This window comes from Puntigrus tetrazona, chromosome 8, assembly GCF_018831695.1.
Source record: "Puntigrus tetrazona isolate hp1 chromosome 8, ASM1883169v1, whole genome shotgun sequence".
Classification (NCBI taxonomy): Eukaryota; Metazoa; Chordata; class Actinopteri; order Cypriniformes; family Cyprinidae; genus Puntigrus; species Puntigrus tetrazona.
Genome location: NC_056706.1, coordinates 2448373 through 2465199, shown reverse-complemented (window position 1 = coordinate 2465199; position 16827 = coordinate 2448373). Strand labels below are relative to the sequence as shown.

Genomic DNA, 16827 nt, shown 5'->3' with positions numbered 1-16827 from the left:
CGCGACACTGAGGAAAAGTTCGCGTTTTAACGCTCATGCAACCGCGGATCGAGTCACACCAACCTGCGTGTCCGCCGCCATCTTGCCGGCCTCGATCTGGAAAGGCTTTAAGTCGTCACTTCCGGAGTCGTTACCGTCCTCGGCCACGTGCTCCTGCGGGAAGAGTTTGTATTTCCTCCGTAGCGCTTCTAGGGGGCGCCAAACTAATCTTAAACGCGAAGGTATTTTTTTATTTTTTTTAATTATGAGTGAATTAAATAATCAAAAGTGTATATTAATTTCATGCAGATTTTAGCAGAAAAGAAAATACCCTCCTTCCAAATAAATAAATAAATAAGCTGCACACTAAAGTATACCCATATATTAAAATTAAACCTAATTCTGTACAAAAAATAGTGTATATATTTATCAGTTTATGTCAACATTGTGATACTGTTATATATGAAGTATAAAACTTTTCAACAAATTATCAGTGGATAAATTCACCCACAGTTGTAAGCTGTCTTTTCCCTTTCTAAAAGTTTTATTTATAAATAAAATTATATAAAAATCTACAATAAAATCTAGCATAAACAGAGCCATATGTTTTAAGAGTCAATCTAGTGTTGGAGAAAATGAAGACTTCCCATAAATTAAACCGTTATGTTACACAAAATGTGAAAATTAAAACTAATTTGCTACAAAAAAAAAGATTACATATTTAGAAAGTTATGTCGACACTGTGATATTATCGTATGACACAGCCAAAAAGATTTCAATTAAAATTGTATACAAATATTAATCTAATAATGAAAAACAACGCCAGGGAAGAAAAATATTCAGTGCATTAAAACACCAAATTTATTTGTATATAATTGCATGAATTGAAACAATAACTAATACTCACAGAACAAAACGTGACAGTGTTACAGGAGGGAAAAAAAAAATATGCATAGCTGATTTCACATTGGGTAAATGATAATATACGTAAAGGGACACTAAAATAACGATCGATGGACAGAAATAGAAAAGCGTCAGATCAATTGATATGATAGAAAATCTCAAAATAAACAAAGGCACAGCGTTTGACCAGTGTAAATGAGTGATTAAAACGCAGAAGGATATCGTATGATCTCCACCGCACCTTCTTTTGGCACATAGCGATTAGGAGCAAAACAAACAGCGACGGATTATTACAACCGAGTTATCAAAGAAGGCATATTCATAGTGAATTTAATAACACAAACCAGAACAAGTATCATCTACTTTCAAAGTAGTGTTTTCTCAACAGCTGATGAGACAGATCTCTGGCACATTGGATCATATAAAAGCTTTCGTATAATAAACACTTGCTGGTATTTATTCAATGCATCCAACGAATCATGTTTGAGACCTTTGCCGGCAGGCGTCCAGAAAGCCGCAGCGTTTCAACGGACACCAATTTGGATCGCATTTAACATCCTTGATCTGAAAATCGCTTCTGCTCCAGTGACGACGCGCTACTGAAAAACATAAGAAAGTCTTCATCGATTCACCCCTTCATGACATCGCGAGTTTTCAAAACTCGCTTTTTGAGAGACGCTTAAGACTTTCATGCAAAACGGGAAAAAAAAGAAAGAATTAGTAGAGCATATCATAATACAGCAGTTACAACATTGTCTAGAATTGCTTCCGAGAGCGAGCGAGACAATATCAGACACTCATTTCCGATCGAAAATCGTATGCTGGATTCAAGGGTTGAGAAGTGCACGATATCGTCACGGCTATTCAGACGAACGACGTCAAATCTTTGATTTCCGTTAAAGGGAGAGTTCGCCTTAACATGCAAATATGCAGAAGGGCACTATTTCTCAGGCCATCTTCATTCTTCAACAGGTTTGGAGAAGCGCAGGTCAAACGCCTGCTCTGCAGTGAATGGGTGCCGTCAGAACAAAAGCGCCACAATCATTCAAATCATCTCTAAACAGATACGCGGCTGGGTCTTGATGCGACAGACAACAGGAGACGGACTTTAAGCCTTCATCATTCTGACGGCACCCATTCGATACAGAGCATCCACCGCAACGCTCCATTTCTCCAAGAAACCGAATCAACATGCAAATATGCCAAAGGGGACTATTTCTCAGGCCATCTTCATTCTTCAACAGGTTTGGAGAAACGCAGGTCAAACGCCTGCTCTGCAGTGAATGGGTGCCGTCAGAGCAAAAGCGTCACAATCATTCAAATCATCTCTAAACAGATACGCGGGTGGGTCTGGATGAGACAGACAACAGGAGACGGACTATTCGCCTTCATCTTTCTGACGGCACCCATTCGATACAGAGCATCCACCGCAACACTCCATTTCTCCAAGAAACCGAATCAACATGCAAATATGCCGAAGGGGACTATTTCTCAGGCCATCCGAGACGTACATGAGCTTGTTTCCTCAACAGGTTTGGAGAAACGCATGTCACACCTGCTCTGCAGTGAATGGGTGCCGTCAGAACAAAAGCGTCACAATCATTCAAATCATCTCTAAACAGATAAGCGGGTTGGTCTGGATGCGACAGACAACAGGAGACGGACTTTTCGTCTTTATCATTCTGACGGCACCCATTGCAATTCTCCATTTCTCCAAGAAACCGAATCGTCAGTAAACGTTCACATTCGGATGCGCTATTCCTTTAAGCGGATCGTTTTTTTGTTTTGTGATTAAACTCAAATAGCCAGTCACCCCAACTACAAAACATTTCACAAATTGCCGTATGTGACGGGTTCCTTCGGAGAAATATTCTGGGTTAAATAGCAATAAAGCTCTTTTGACTCATCAGTGTAAAAATGAAGGAAACACGTGCGAAGCCGGGTCGCGGTTCGACTTTCAAAACTGTAAACACGTATTTTCCTTCGATTCACTAAACAAAAAAATGAGTAGAAATGATTTTCTGTATCTTAAATTGTACTCAACCCCCATATGTTCTTTTAATAAAATAATACTTTGAGATCAGACGCAAAAAAACTCCTACGAATTCAACGCCATCAACAGCGGGGCACATTCATATCTATGGGTTTTAAAGTTTCTCTCAGTCTCTCGGTTACGACTTCCACGCCGGTTACAATCTCTGTTACATCTCGTATTAAAAACTACACATTTGGTATACTTTGCGTCTTTTAAATTCGGTTAAAATCGCGATACAAAACAAGGCACTAAAAGTTGCAATTCGTTGAGGACGTTTAGCGCATTTCACTGAGGAGGCGGAGCTCACGAGAACACATCCAGGCCACATTTCACACCAAAATAATGACAAACTATACTTTGCATAAAAGAAAATGCAGCTTATTTGACGAGTAATAAGGGTTTATGCTTTATAGTAATATTTGCTTCACACCATTTCAATTATTAGAAATATTATTTAAAAAAATATTATTAATAACAATAATAAAACAGGATATTTTGTTATATTACTGTCATGAGAAAGTTTTTTGGTTAAAACCGTAATGTTAAAAATAATGAAAATAACGTCTTTAAGCTGGCTTAAATTCATAATGCAAAATATTATTTATTTCGGGTTCAAACTAACACTATACGACCTGGATATTTTTCCATGAGCTTCACCAGTAACTCGTTTCGACTTCCAGTCACAAAATCATCTGATGTCTCGTTCCCTTCGGCTGATAGCGTCTCAAACGTTCACGCTGCACACGTTTCCCGCCGTCCCTCCTAAAACCGGTCTCATCCTCGAAGCGGTTTCTCTCCAGCTCAACCAGTGAGCAGAAAACATTCACGCGCTTCCTCAAAACAAAACAAAAAAAAAAAGTCTACGGTCTCACTTTCCTCTAACACCCTCTAAAACAACCTGGCTTTTGAGAGCACTTTTCACGGCACATCGCTTTAACCTGACCAGCAACGTCATGTGGGGATGTCGATTAACCTGAATAACACACACACACGCACACACACACACGATACAGGCAAACGATACAACATGCAAACTTACACACACACACACACACACACACACACTCTCAGTCGGTCGGTCGTCTTTCTAGCTGAAGAGCTTGATGAAGCAGCCCTGGCAGTAAGGCTTGTCGTTTTGCTCTTTGAAGGTGCCCTTGTTGAGCTGCTTGAGGCAGAAGGCACAGACAAAATGCTCAGGGTGAAACTTCTTGCCCATGGCCGTGATGCAGCGGCCCGTGATGGGCTTCTGACAGCCGGAGCACAGCGAGCCGCGGCGGGCGTGATAATGAACCTCGCAGTACGGCTGACCGTCGTGCTCGAAGAAACTGCCGTTGATGAAGGGTGTGAAGCACTCCTGAAACACACACAAAACCACGTCACCCATAAACGCTTGGAACGTATTAGGTTCTTGAAAGAAAACACTTTATTTTACAGTTACACCTATTAGTTGCTTAACATTATATTAATATTCTTTTAGAATATTCATCTCTACTCCGTAGTAATAAGCAGCAAATTAAGATTTTTTTGAGGAAAAATTAATAGTTATCATATATTTATTTCTGCATTTTTATTAAATTACAGGTATGAGAAATATTTAAAACGATTACAAATCACAATCCTGATCCGATTAATTATTTATATTTTTATTTTTGTTTTAAATATTTTTTATTTAATTTCTTTTTGTTAACTAGAGCTCACCAAGTACCAAAATCTCATAAAGGCTGCATTTATTTGGCGAAAAACTAACTAGTGACACTGTGGTATATTTTTTAAATTTAAAATGAGTGTTTTCTATTGTAGTACGTCGTAGTATTAATAGTTTAATTTATTCCTGTGATGCAAAGCTGAAAACACGTGAAAAACGCGATGCTTACGAAAACATTATTTCTGCATTTTTTTAGTCAAACGAAAGCAGCAGAACATACTACTTTTACAAAACGCTAAAGAAACTGAAGTCACTCCAAACATTCGACCGAGCGTACGTTAAAAGCAGTTATCATGTACTCACCCGGCACACAAAACACTCTGGATGCCAGAGGGAGCTCAGGGCAGAGATGTAGTTCTCCAGGATGGCACGAGCACAGCCACCACATTTAGGAGCAAACAGGTCGAAGTAGTCTTTACGACAGTACGCCTTCCCGTCCTTCTCATGAAATCCTGCAAAACAGAACAAAGACGCATTTAGAAAATAATAAATAGAATAATATTTTATTACAAATCAATAATAAATCACAGTTCGAGTTCAGGAATTGTTTTGTCACCCTTTTGAGTTTAAAGGCTTGCTTTTTATTTTTTTACGTTGCTGTTTGCGCATATGAATAATCTGCAAAATGTAAACACATGTAAATGCATTCTAGCAGGAACCTAAAATAAAATGGCGCACTTGTAAATAAGCAAAATACGGGTATTTCGCTAACTTGCCTTCAGGACCAAAGAACGCCCCACACTGGGCGCAGAAAAAGTGTTCAGGATGCCACGTCCGGTCTAACGCCGTCACCACTTTCTGTGAGGTAAGAACAATGAACACTTTTATCATCTTACCGCAGGAACTGCTTTCTACTTGTGCCTTAAAAAAAACACCATTAATCACTTTGTAACAAAGGAAGTGGCACTAAATCTGTGCAAAAAGTCGTTCCATTCACATTTAATATAATGTCATTCGCCAAAGAGCAAAAAAAAGGCCATCAATAAATTATTATATTCATTATTAAATAAAATATTAATAGTTTAGATTTGTTTAATGCATTATATTATTGTCGATCCACCAGTTTATATTTTCAACTGCATGTTTGCAGCATAAAAACGTGTTTTTTTTGTTTTTTTTTTACATTGGTCTGAAAATGTAATAATGAAGTCATTAGTCAAAGAGCAAAAAATTCATGAAATTCTTTTTTTATGCGTCCAACACGCCATGATTCTCATTTATTCTCATAAAGTGCAAAAAGGTGTTAAAATGAACAGATGTTTCCTAAATCAGTGCTTTCAGGCGGACACTGGCTTTGTTCCTGTGGCCACATTTAAATATAGACTGAGTAAACATTATACATTATGCTTGTTCTGCTATTCAGATTGAAAAAAATAAAGAAATAAAAAAAAAAATCAATAGAGTCAGGTTTGTTCTCACATCCAGTATGGGTCCGTTACAGTAATAGCAGCGCGGAGAGAATAAATGGTGATAATCTCTCTCGCAGTATGGCTGTCCTTCCCTCTCAAAGAAGTTTCTGGAACCAATCTCCTCCTGGCAGTGTGTGCACACAAAATGCTCTGGATGCCATGTGCGGCCCATGGCAGTTACCACCTGTACGGAAACACACACACACACACACACACACGTGCTTTGTTCAGCATGTATTCTTATATCTTACATTGTGGTGTAGCTCCCTGACTCCCTCACCTGGCCAACTATGGGCTTGCAGCAGGCGCCACACACTCCCTTAGCAACCGTCTGCACTCCCAGCTTGTGGAGGTCAGACTGAAGACTGCCCAGCATGTTGTCCAGTTTATTAACCTGCGGTTGTGGACCCTTCCCCTGGGCCATGATCTACAAAGAGATAGAACAAAATCAAAAAACAAAAAAAAAAAAATAAAAATCACACAAGCACCTAAAAAGACGAGAGTTTCAGAATGAACAGAATTGGTTATATAATTACTACAATAGCATGTTCATTTCATCCAAGTTGCAGTTCTTGATCACATAAAAACAAAATCTGGGGAATTTTTTTTTTTGTCAAAGTCCGACTACATTGTTTAAAATGTCTCTTACGTTTACATTTAAGCCATTTACATTTAAGTTTATATTTTCAACTGCATGTTTGCAGCATAAAAACACGTGTTGTTTTTTTTACATTGGTCTGAAAATGCTAATTAGTTTTTTCCAGCAGGTGGTGCTTTTGAAACAGCACAAATATAGCGGTTTCCTTGGTAACCACTGTACACAAAGCAGCACAGCACTTAAATCATAAATGTGTAGCACTTATGTTTATTTAATGAAATCAGGCTCACATTAAACCATATGGCAATTCTTGTTTTGCCCTTCCCAAATTTAATGCTGTGTTAAAGACAACTCAAAATTCAGATTTTTACTTGGAAATTATGTCTGGAATACCACTTGAAGTCCGAAAGCCAACATGTATAAAACGATAGGCCTACTTTAATCATAGCTTTTTGTCACATATGGTCAATATATTATTGCCACGTGGAACTCCTTGATATTTAAGGTTCCTCTTGAAGTCATAATTAGGTCTTTCTTGTACCATTTAAGATTTTCAATGGCCTTAATGTGACTTAATGTAAGACTTTTTAAAGGCACATGGAAACCCTGAATACAAGATGGTTTTAAAACAAGTTCTTGTCTCAAACTCTCCCTGGGGTGCATCTAATCTAATATTAATGACCCACACACATACACACACACACACACACACACACACACTAAGAGAGGACAGTAAGACAGAAGCTTAGCCAATGACAGCATGTTTGCACCTGCAGTGGAGGGAAGAGCGGGTCATACTCCGTCTGGCAGCCCACTGACATCAGCACTTTGGGCGGGGTCACAGGGGCAAGTGGTGGGGTGGGTGTGGGTTGGGGTGGAGGGCTGGGTTTTGGGAAGGGAGCTGGAACTACCACAGGTTCAGGGGTTGGGGGCTTGGGTGGAACTGGAGGTGGAGCTGGCTGGGGAGGAGGTGTGGGCTCTCTAGGAGGGGGAGAGGGGGCAGGTGGTGGGGGTGGAGGCATAGGGGCAGGAGCTAATTTGACCGGAGGGGCGCTTTGGTTCTTCAGCAGGGGAGGGGCGAGGGATCGGGGAGACTGGGGAGGTAAGATCACCTTCCTCTGAGGAAGAGGAGACTCAGGAGGTATGATTATCTAGAAGAGGACACCGATAAGAAAGAAGAGAGAGAGAAAGAGATGGAAAGCAGGGATGGAGAAGAAAGAAGCAAGTAATTACAGAGAAACTTTAATGCAATTAAGCAAAAAAAACTGAGTGGAAACAGAATGCTCTCAATCTTAGATCCTTGCTGTCTACCTTATCCACCTCCCTATTGTGGTCTTCCCGCGAACGTTTGGGGTTGGACATGACGATGACGCCTTCTGTGAGCCAGTCATCCGGCTGTTGCTTTTTTGGACGATCCTTGCGGGCAATTCCCAGCTTGCCTTGCAGTTCCTCAATGAGCCGGTCCTGAGAGTTGCTCTTGTGGAAAATGAGAGGGCCCATCTTCCTACGTATCAGACCGTCTCGATACATGGGATGGACGTTTTGAATCTCCTTGGTACGTCTAATCACAGATTTGATCTGGGACAGCAGTACAAATTCCTTGAGATTCCTCATGCCTCAAGAATTGTTGATTATTGTCCGACGAAACCAATAAAGGCAAGCATTCATATACAATCCAGGTGCAAAAATTTGGATGTTCGCATACATGGTGGTGATTAGCACTGGTTATCAAGTTACTAATGGTTATCAAATGCACACATAAACTGAGTGAAAACTATCTGTAAACAATTAGAATAAGTGAGTATTTCATAGTGTAGATAAACAATCACGACTTTCATCCATTTGACTAACAGCTTTCAGTTACATCAGGTTTGTTCAATCCTGAATCTGGAGGGCCACTTTCCAACACTGTAGTTTGTAGTAATGCCGAAGACCTTGATTAGCTGGTTCAAGCTAAACTCTGCAGGAAGGTGGCCCTCCAGGAGCAGGATTTGACAACCCTTGATTTACATGCTGGCAATCAAACATCTGCAAGGTTTGTCTGTAAAAACTCCAAACCAAATTCCACAGCACTCCAATAAACAAGCATTGCAATCCTATCCGTACGTGTCCAGAGGCTGAGATCCTGTCCAATGTGCCAGCCATATGCATCATGGGAAGGTCCATCTGGGCATCTGGGGTTCCAGGGCAAGACGATGGAGTAAGAGAATCATCCATCCAGCTTGCCTCAGTCATGGGGGTCATAGAGCCATCAGGTCCTTCGTAGGCCATCTTCAGTTCCATGTCAGCCCAGTCGAGATCACTCCTGCAGTCCGACTGATCTTCTAAGAGCCCGTCCCCCATTTCACTCTCTGTATGAGTGTCCGGATGAATGTTGCTGCGATCCTCTGCTACTATCGTCTCCTCGTAGACTTCTGGTTGTACTTCCGAAGCAAGCCGTGAGGCCGCTGATGCAGTGACTAGAGCCTCATTTTCAGGCCTGTTGAAGCTCATGGCAAGGAGTTTATCTAAGGCATCATCAAGAGATGGCTCATAGGTTGATGGTTGAAGTCCAGTGGGAGGCTGTCCTGATAATGTTTTTGGGCTTGGAGACTTGGGAACCACTACAGATGAGGAAGAGGATAGGATTAGAGGGGGCGATACGGCTTTGGGAAGAAACAGTGATGGTGATTCAGAGACTGCGGGAAGTGGAGATCTGGAAAGAGATGGCACTGGACTTATAGGTTTTGCATCAGAGTTGGAGAGATATAGATCAATGGATGCTGGTGTCATAAATGGGCTAACTCTTTCATTGGTTCTGCTGACCACTGGGGCACTTGTTGGACTTGGACTCTTGGTGATAGGCGTATAAGCCTTCAGCCCAGAGCTTGTCAATCTGGCAGAAGGACTCCCCTCCCTGAAACTACAAAAGTCTCCACTTCCAGGTGTGGTAGTGCTGGTTATAGTCTGAGACAGAACCACTAGAGATTCCACCTGGGAGGAGAGGAGGGAAGCAGAGACATCAATAGAAGTATCCAAGTCCAGGTCGGGTACTGGAGAAAAACGAGGACTAGATGCTACAGGTGGAGACAGTCGAGAGGAAGGCTTTGGGACAACACTGGACGATGTAAGTACAGCCCCCGGATCACCAGAATCCTCCACAATGTGCAGTTCAAAGTTTAAAGGAGAGGAGAGACGTGGGGAATATCGTCTTGGTTCCGCTGGGAGGTTCGGAGACAGGGATTTGGACACAACAGTCATAGGAGGAGGGTGGATTTCAGCAATGGTAGTGGTTTGCTCAAATATTGGCTCAGAGTTCAGGGAGCCCAAAGAACTTGGCTATAGGACATAAAAAAGGGACAGGGAAAGAGGAGAAACAGAACAGATTGACAGATTAAGGGAGGCAGAGAATGAGAAATAATTAAGAAAAAGCTTTGATGAGATGCACAGAATAGCTGAGGTAAAAAACTAAACAGATTCTGGATGCAACGTTGAAGTAATGAGATGAAAACAAAGCTAGAATTCACAGACAAGCAGGAAAAGATTTGCAAATAAATAAACTGTTTGTAATGGTCAGATGAAGATCAGCCAGGGTAGTGTTTCCCAACAGCGTCGTAAGCCCACGAAGACACCATTGGCACCAATGGCCTCAACGATCTGCTTACGACATTTTTGGGAAACGCAGCCCAGATTGTCAAGCAGTAAGCCCTGAAAATAGATCACCCAAACAACATAGTTCAGCACACATTCCCAGACACAACGTCTCTTCAACTCACTTAGACTGTCCTGTAAGTGTCTCAAACACCCACACACACACACACCCACACACACACTCACATTGCTCTGCACCTTAAAATCTGACAGGCAGGCCATGAGCTCATCCAGTTCTCGTGTGGCAGAGGTGGCTGATATTCTGCCTTGCTGCTCAGAAGGTGTGTCCACCTGCCCATCTGTCAATTCACTCGTCAGAGCGCAGGGGCTTGGCCTGTTCATGTAAATTACAGCATTAAAACCCTCAATGCAAAACCATGTTTCTCCATCTACAGTTGAGTGATCTTACGTTGGGGAAGGCACAGAGCTCTCCAACTGATTCAGGAGACTTTCCACAGTGGGACGACCATCTTCTGTCCCCTTCGAACCATTCCTCTGAGGCTTGTCCTGGTCTGCCGGTGTCAGTGTGATTCCTGGGTGGGCTCCATTTTCCTGGATATAGTGGGCAACACTGCAGGGTGGCAATGGAGGTGCAACATCTTCTGCAAAGAAGAAGGTTCAAAGATTGAAAATATATATTTAATCTTTTTCCTTAAAGCAGTACAGCAGGTAAAATAAGTATTGAACACGTCAGCATTTTTCTCAGTAAATATATTTCTAAAGTGACAACTCAAGTAATCCACACATAAAAAGAAAACAAACAAAAAAGAAATAGGAACTAGAGTTCATATAAGAGGTCCACGGAAACCTCAAAATGTGACGACTTTGTGGAAGAATGGGCCAAAGTCTCAACTGAGCAATACATGCCAATAGTTTCTCCCACAGGATGAATATTTCTTAAAGCTTTCATTACCAACAAAAGATTTTGAAGAATTTTAATTGTATTACATATTATAATAACTTTGTTTATTTGTTAAATTACTTTGGGTTGCTACCAACCTCTGGTGAACATTTCATGTCAACCGCACCTTCAGATATGTATATTTACTGGGAAAAATGCTGCCATGTTCAATACTTATTCCACCCGCTGAATAAATATTCATGCTTGGCTATACATTTTTCAGAATGCCTTAAGTGCGTCTTCATCTTTACCTGTGGTGGAGTAAGATGGGGCGTTTTGCTGTACAGCGTTGAGTTCCAGAAGAAGGCGGTCCAGTTCAGAGAGGTTGCTTCCCAGAGCGGAAGTCATGGCTGTGGAAGATGAGTCTGAGTGCTTCTGCTTGTTAGGAAAACTGGATCAATAGAAGTGTGCCATTGATTTTTCATAACAGCAGGACATGGGGAAAACGGAAGGGATATTATGGTGGATCACACCACAGAATGACAGATATTTAATAGCACTTTTATTTGACTATTTCTCATCTGTGATACTGTAACTCACCTGTAAACGTGGTCTTCTTCTGTATGTGATGCTCGTGGACTGCTGTCCCGAGACAATGTGCTTTTATGGGCAGAGCCAAGAGACTGAAAAAAAAAAAAAAAAAAAAAAACAAGCAGCATTTTATATTAAAATCTATATTGAAAATTAAGTAGCTCACTGATTCTCAACTGCTTTGGCACACTCCAAAATTTCATTATATTTACTACTGTTAATACATTTCACATTTCATGCATATCAAGTGACCATTAACCAGAAAATCAGCAGTCATTAATCAGACAACTGTAAACTCGAGTTGTTAAATTATTGAAACATTAACTCAAAATCTATTTTGTATCAAAATGACAACAAAAGGAAATCTCTGACTTAATAACACGCTCATTTAAATAGTTTGTTAGTAACAAAATTGCTATATTAAGGATTCGTAAAATAAAAAGCCCAATGTAAAATCTGGGTACTAAGTAAAACCAGTCGAGAACCCCAGGTAAAGTACAGAACATAAAATATGTGCACACGGTAGCAATAACAAGACACACTGAGGTGTTAAGAAGATTGACTAGCTTATTTTGGAAAGTCCTAAGATAGGTTGTGCTGAACCTGCTGCGAGGAGTGCTGGGAGTCCGGCCGCGGGGACAGCGATCCGTTCAGGGCCTCAGATGTGGGTGGAGGGGGCAGGGGCGGAGGAGGGGAGTCATCCTGAAAAAAGTGCCCTCCGGTGGGGTAGGAATAAGGTGTCTCCTCAGGAAGAAACACTGGACACTTGGAGATATGGGCGGTGGAAGACTCGAGATCTGCAAGCAAGGCGTCTGTGCAGAAAGAAAAAAAAACCTTTTAGAGTTAGTCAGTCAAGTTTTTCAAGACCTTTGCCGCTCTCTCTCCAGATATATCATCATATAAAAGTCTGTTTTCCTGCATGATGTGCAATGAATATTTATAATATATTTAACATATTAAAAAACTACAAGATTTTCCCCTTCGAAGTAAAAAAAATAAGTTTCAAACGCTCACCAAGGCAGCATTTATTTAATTAAACAAACTAAAACAGTAATATTGTGAAATATTATTACAATTCAAAAAGTGCCGCTTTCTATATGAATATATTGTAAAATGTTATTTATTTCTGTGATGCAAAGCTGAATTTTCTCCATCATTACCCTTCACATTCACATTAAACATCATTTTTTGTGCTGATTTGCTGCTTGAAAATAACTTATACTTATCACCAGTGTTAAAAACTTGCTGTGCTGCTTAATGTTTTTTGTCAGAATTATTTTTCCAAAATTATTTGATGAATAAAACGTTTAAAAAAAACAGCATTTGCATACAACAATTGTAATACAGCCATGCTGAATGGAAGCATCCAGCATGTTTGAAAGGAATGCAATGTAATACTTTTAAGCATCAAATCTCTAATGCGGCTAGACACATGGTCAAAAGGGAAAGTCTCCGAGGACAATGAACAACGGGCTTAAAAATAAGACATTAGCATGATATTCCTCTCCAGCAGAGAGAGAGAGTGTCTCCAATCCCAGATATGATGTTTGCTTGTGTGAGTCATTGGGGCATTCCAACCTTTCCAAGCATCTTCAATCATGTTACTAAATACAGTCCTTCAGCGGCAGCTATGCCAGTCCTCATGCAGCTGCACCGCCAGGTCCAAAGACCCTCACAGAAACTAAACAGAAAACCCGTTTGGAGGGCTAGAATAGCCCTAACTGCAGCACAAAGTTGTTTTCTTTAGCTTAGTTGAGTCATTGTGTCTGCGCTGTGCTAACTGGCAGGTAAAAGCCCGTCGAGACCCTGTCAACACATGAGCTTATGTCACCGCACTCTTCTGGTCCTGCGGTAAGAGTTCAACTATGAACGCAATCTGTCCCTCAGGAACAGACCCGTCAATACGAGAAAGAATTATAGGTGAGTCGCAGAACAGAAAACTACGGTCCGGTCTGCGAATGCATTTAAGATTTTTAGTGCTCTCAGGCTATTAATCGCGATTAGTTACGTCCAAAATAAAAGTTTTCGCTTACATGATATATGTTTGGGTACTGTGTACATTTATTATGTATATATGAACGCAAATACATGCTTGTGTATATAAGAAAAAAAAATTGCTTATTAATTTAATATTTTCTATATAATTAAAAATAAAACAAATATGAGTATGTAACTTTATAAACATGTAAATATTTCCAAAGTATACCGTGTGTGTGCATTTATACATATGTAATAAATATGCAAAGTACAAACACACAAAATACACACACATATATACACAAATTGCATATATATATATATATATATATATATATATGAAAATAAGGTGATATTAAACGCATTATTGCATGCATGCAAACCTATAGGTAGGAGACTCCCTCACTATAAAGAAGCTTAAAAATTTTATAATATGCATAATAAGGACACTTGAAATAATTAAAATTACTTTTTAATTATTTGTAATTTTTTACAGTGCAATAATAGACTACTATCGGGCTAGCAGTTTATTTATTATCACATTATAACTTCAGAAATTGCTAGTAAATTTCCCAATTACTAAGCAGTAGCAAGGAATGCATTGAATTAAATGTAACATTTTTAACCAGAAAAATTTGTCCTTTTTTTATGTAATACTCCTATAATCTTTGTTTCACTTATGTCACTATTATTAATTTTAAATGCATTTTAAACATTTGCATATTTAAGTATCCTTTATTCGCACTGCCATAGTTATGCAATATTTTAAAACAGTTTAGGGGTTGAATTTACAGATATCTTTGTCATTACAGATTCTGGTCATACAGTTCACACCTAATTTGAATTCAGTGTCACACTTTACTTCGATGCTCCCCTTTAGACATTCTGTTGATGATAAGCAACTTTGCAACTCCATTACAGTAGAGTATTAGTAGACTGGTAGGTTATGGTTACACTTTAGTATTAGCAGAATGAGTTGACATGCTTGCAAAGTTAAGTATAGTCACCCGAGCGTCCGAAGTGTTACCGAATCCAGTCTGTCCTCCGCATACAACCATTACACCCTTCACTGAGCTGCCAGACAGAATTACAGACATGCAGCTAAGTCTAAAACGGCCTGATAAAGCTCTTACCTCACTCTTTTCTCATGCACCTATTCATCTATCCGTCCGTCAATCCACGCGGTCAATAATAGCCTGCGCAGATCTTCAGTGTTAAAGAGCGGCGTGACGCTGGACACCCGAGCTACTGGAACTCTTCCTCAAAGTTTACGAGTCGATGCGCCAAAGCCAACCTCGCAGCGGACGGCTATTAAAAACGTGACGGTCGCAGATCAACTATTACGAGAAAGTAAATTAACACCTACGAAGATCACAGAGCGTACCAAACACGTCGCTCTTTAAAACCGAGAGCCTCTGAGATCCCGTCAGCGTCGGCGAACTGAAACGGTTCATGCAAGACACGTAGATATCAGGAAAACTGTTTTTAAAAGATTTTTCCCACACTTTTTTGCATGCTTGCTACTGTTACTTTATGGATGCTGAATGTGTAGAACTTCAAAAATGAATAAAAGGTAAAAAGTTGGGTTACTTTTTATTTCGACAGTCTACTTTAGACATTATACTAACATTAAGCAACTACGTCTCAACTTTCTGCATTATATCTTTATTTTGATGATCCATAACACACTACATACTGACTATAAGAAACTTAAAGCAAGTAAATATCAACTTATTCTACTAAACCTAAACCTGAGAGTTAGTAGACATGTAGTTACAAATTAATGAGAATTAGTTGACATGTAGTTATAAAGTTACTATTAAAACAAACTGTAACTAAAACGTCTTTTGACAAATTGTTCTGTAGTTATGGTCTTCCCTTAAATAGCAAATAGAAATAACTCATGTAATTCATTCAAAATAACAAACCGGTCTGAATGATCAGAATGAGAAGTCTCCGAAGACAGCGAATCACAAACAAGTAGTCAAGGACATTCACAACCGGCATAAAACATTAACTAAACCTGAAACGCAGCATCTGAACATCTCTTTCGTGAAATCGCTCTATTTTTAACTGTGGAGTATCGTCTGCTACTCTCCTGGTTTAGAAGCTAACCAGGGGTCAGATCACTAACTAACGCACAATGCATTAATGCTGTCTACAGCGAGCGAGGAGCAGAAAATGTACTCACTGAATCAAGAGAGTATTCCAGAATGTATCCCAGCATTCACACCTGAGTGTGAGCGCACGAGTGTGTGTGTGTGTGTGTGTGTGTGTGAGTGAGAGAGAGAGGGGTGAAGGGGAGGCAGGCGCCGTTCATTAACCCTGTCCTGTCCTCATAACTTTAAACACATGCACTGCTTCTGGATTTCAGTGAAGGCTTAAAACTAAAAAATAACACAAATGAAAGTATGGGAATTATATTGTATAAAAACTCATAGTGGGAATTTCCAGGTATGCTGGCTGCTTTGAATTCACTTTGCAATGTTAGTTAACAGGTAGTGTATATATATATATATATATATATATATATATATATATATATATATATATAAAACAGTTTTGTTCTCTCTCTCTCTCTCTCTCTCTCTCTATATATATATATATATATATATATATATATATATATATATATGTGTGTGTGTGTGTGTGTGTGTGTGTGTGTGTGTGTGTGTGTGTGAAGAGTTCATTAGTAAAATTATTGCAGATGGGTTTTTATTGATTTTGATTTTAATTGGTAACACCTTACGATGAGGTGTAATTTGTTAACAATAGTTAACGTATTAACTAACATGAACAAACAGTGCATTTATTACACTATTTCTTAATCTTTGTTAATGACAATTGTTTTCATGTTTATTCACAGTGCATTAACTAATATTAACAAATACAACTTCCGATCTCAATCATTTTTGCATCTACTAATGCATTAACATTAACCCGGAATGAATAAATGCTGCAGAAGTATCGCTCATTCTTAGTCCGTGCTAACGAAGGAGAGACTTCTAAGAGACGTCTCAGTTAACCGGTTACCGGTTAAATAATTCGATTAATTAATTAGCGGAAGCTTTTAGAAGCGATCTTCAGACTTCGTTGAGGCTTTCACGTCATCGAGAGAAATATGCGAGGAACTGCGGCAAGTGCTCCTTAAATGGCAGT

The 16827-nt window shown here is 39.7% G+C and overlaps 2 protein-coding genes across 6 annotated transcripts in view; both read right to left on the bottom strand.

The window, feature by feature from the left end:
* gcn1 (GCN1 activator of EIF2AK4) overlaps nt 1-157 on the bottom strand; it is a 43072-nt gene extending 42915 nt beyond the window's left edge. The window contains exon 1 of the mRNA XM_043246386.1: nt 64-157. Within this exon, the coding sequence (XP_043102321.1) occupies nt 64-81 (18 nt within the window). The 5' untranslated portion in view covers nt 82-157. The remainder of the gene's footprint in view (nt 1-63) is intronic.
* Nucleotides 158-817: 660 nt separating this feature from the next.
* Nucleotides 818-16827, bottom strand: part of pxnb (paxillin b) — a 32489-nt gene continuing 16479 nt past the window's right edge. Inside the window, exons 1-14 of one of the 5 annotated variants that reach the window (XM_043245993.1) lie at nt 15597-15690; nt 12295-12503; nt 11701-11783; nt 11412-11551; nt 10669-10861; nt 10446-10593; nt 8736-9947; nt 7941-8207; nt 7400-7780; nt 6312-6458; nt 6042-6215; nt 5339-5420; nt 4926-5074; nt 818-4271 (exon numbers count right to left, since the gene is read on the bottom strand). In XM_043245993.1, coding sequence (XP_043101928.1) covers nt 4005-4271; nt 4926-5074; nt 5339-5420; nt 6042-6215; nt 6312-6458; nt 7400-7780; nt 7941-8207; nt 8736-9947; nt 10446-10593; nt 10669-10861; nt 11412-11551; nt 11701-11783; nt 12295-12503; nt 15597-15675 — 3531 coding nt within the window. In that variant the 5' untranslated portion in view covers nt 15676-15690 and the 3' untranslated portion in view covers nt 818-4004. Of the gene's footprint in view, nt 4272-4925; nt 5075-5338; nt 5421-6041; nt 6216-6311; nt 6459-7399; nt 7781-7940; nt 8208-8735; nt 9948-10445; nt 10594-10668; nt 10862-11411; nt 11552-11700; nt 11784-12294; nt 12504-15596; nt 15691-16827 lie in introns of those variants that run through there. The other 4 variants (XM_043245994.1, XM_043245996.1, XM_043245997.1 and 1 more) reach the window with 4 other exon arrangements.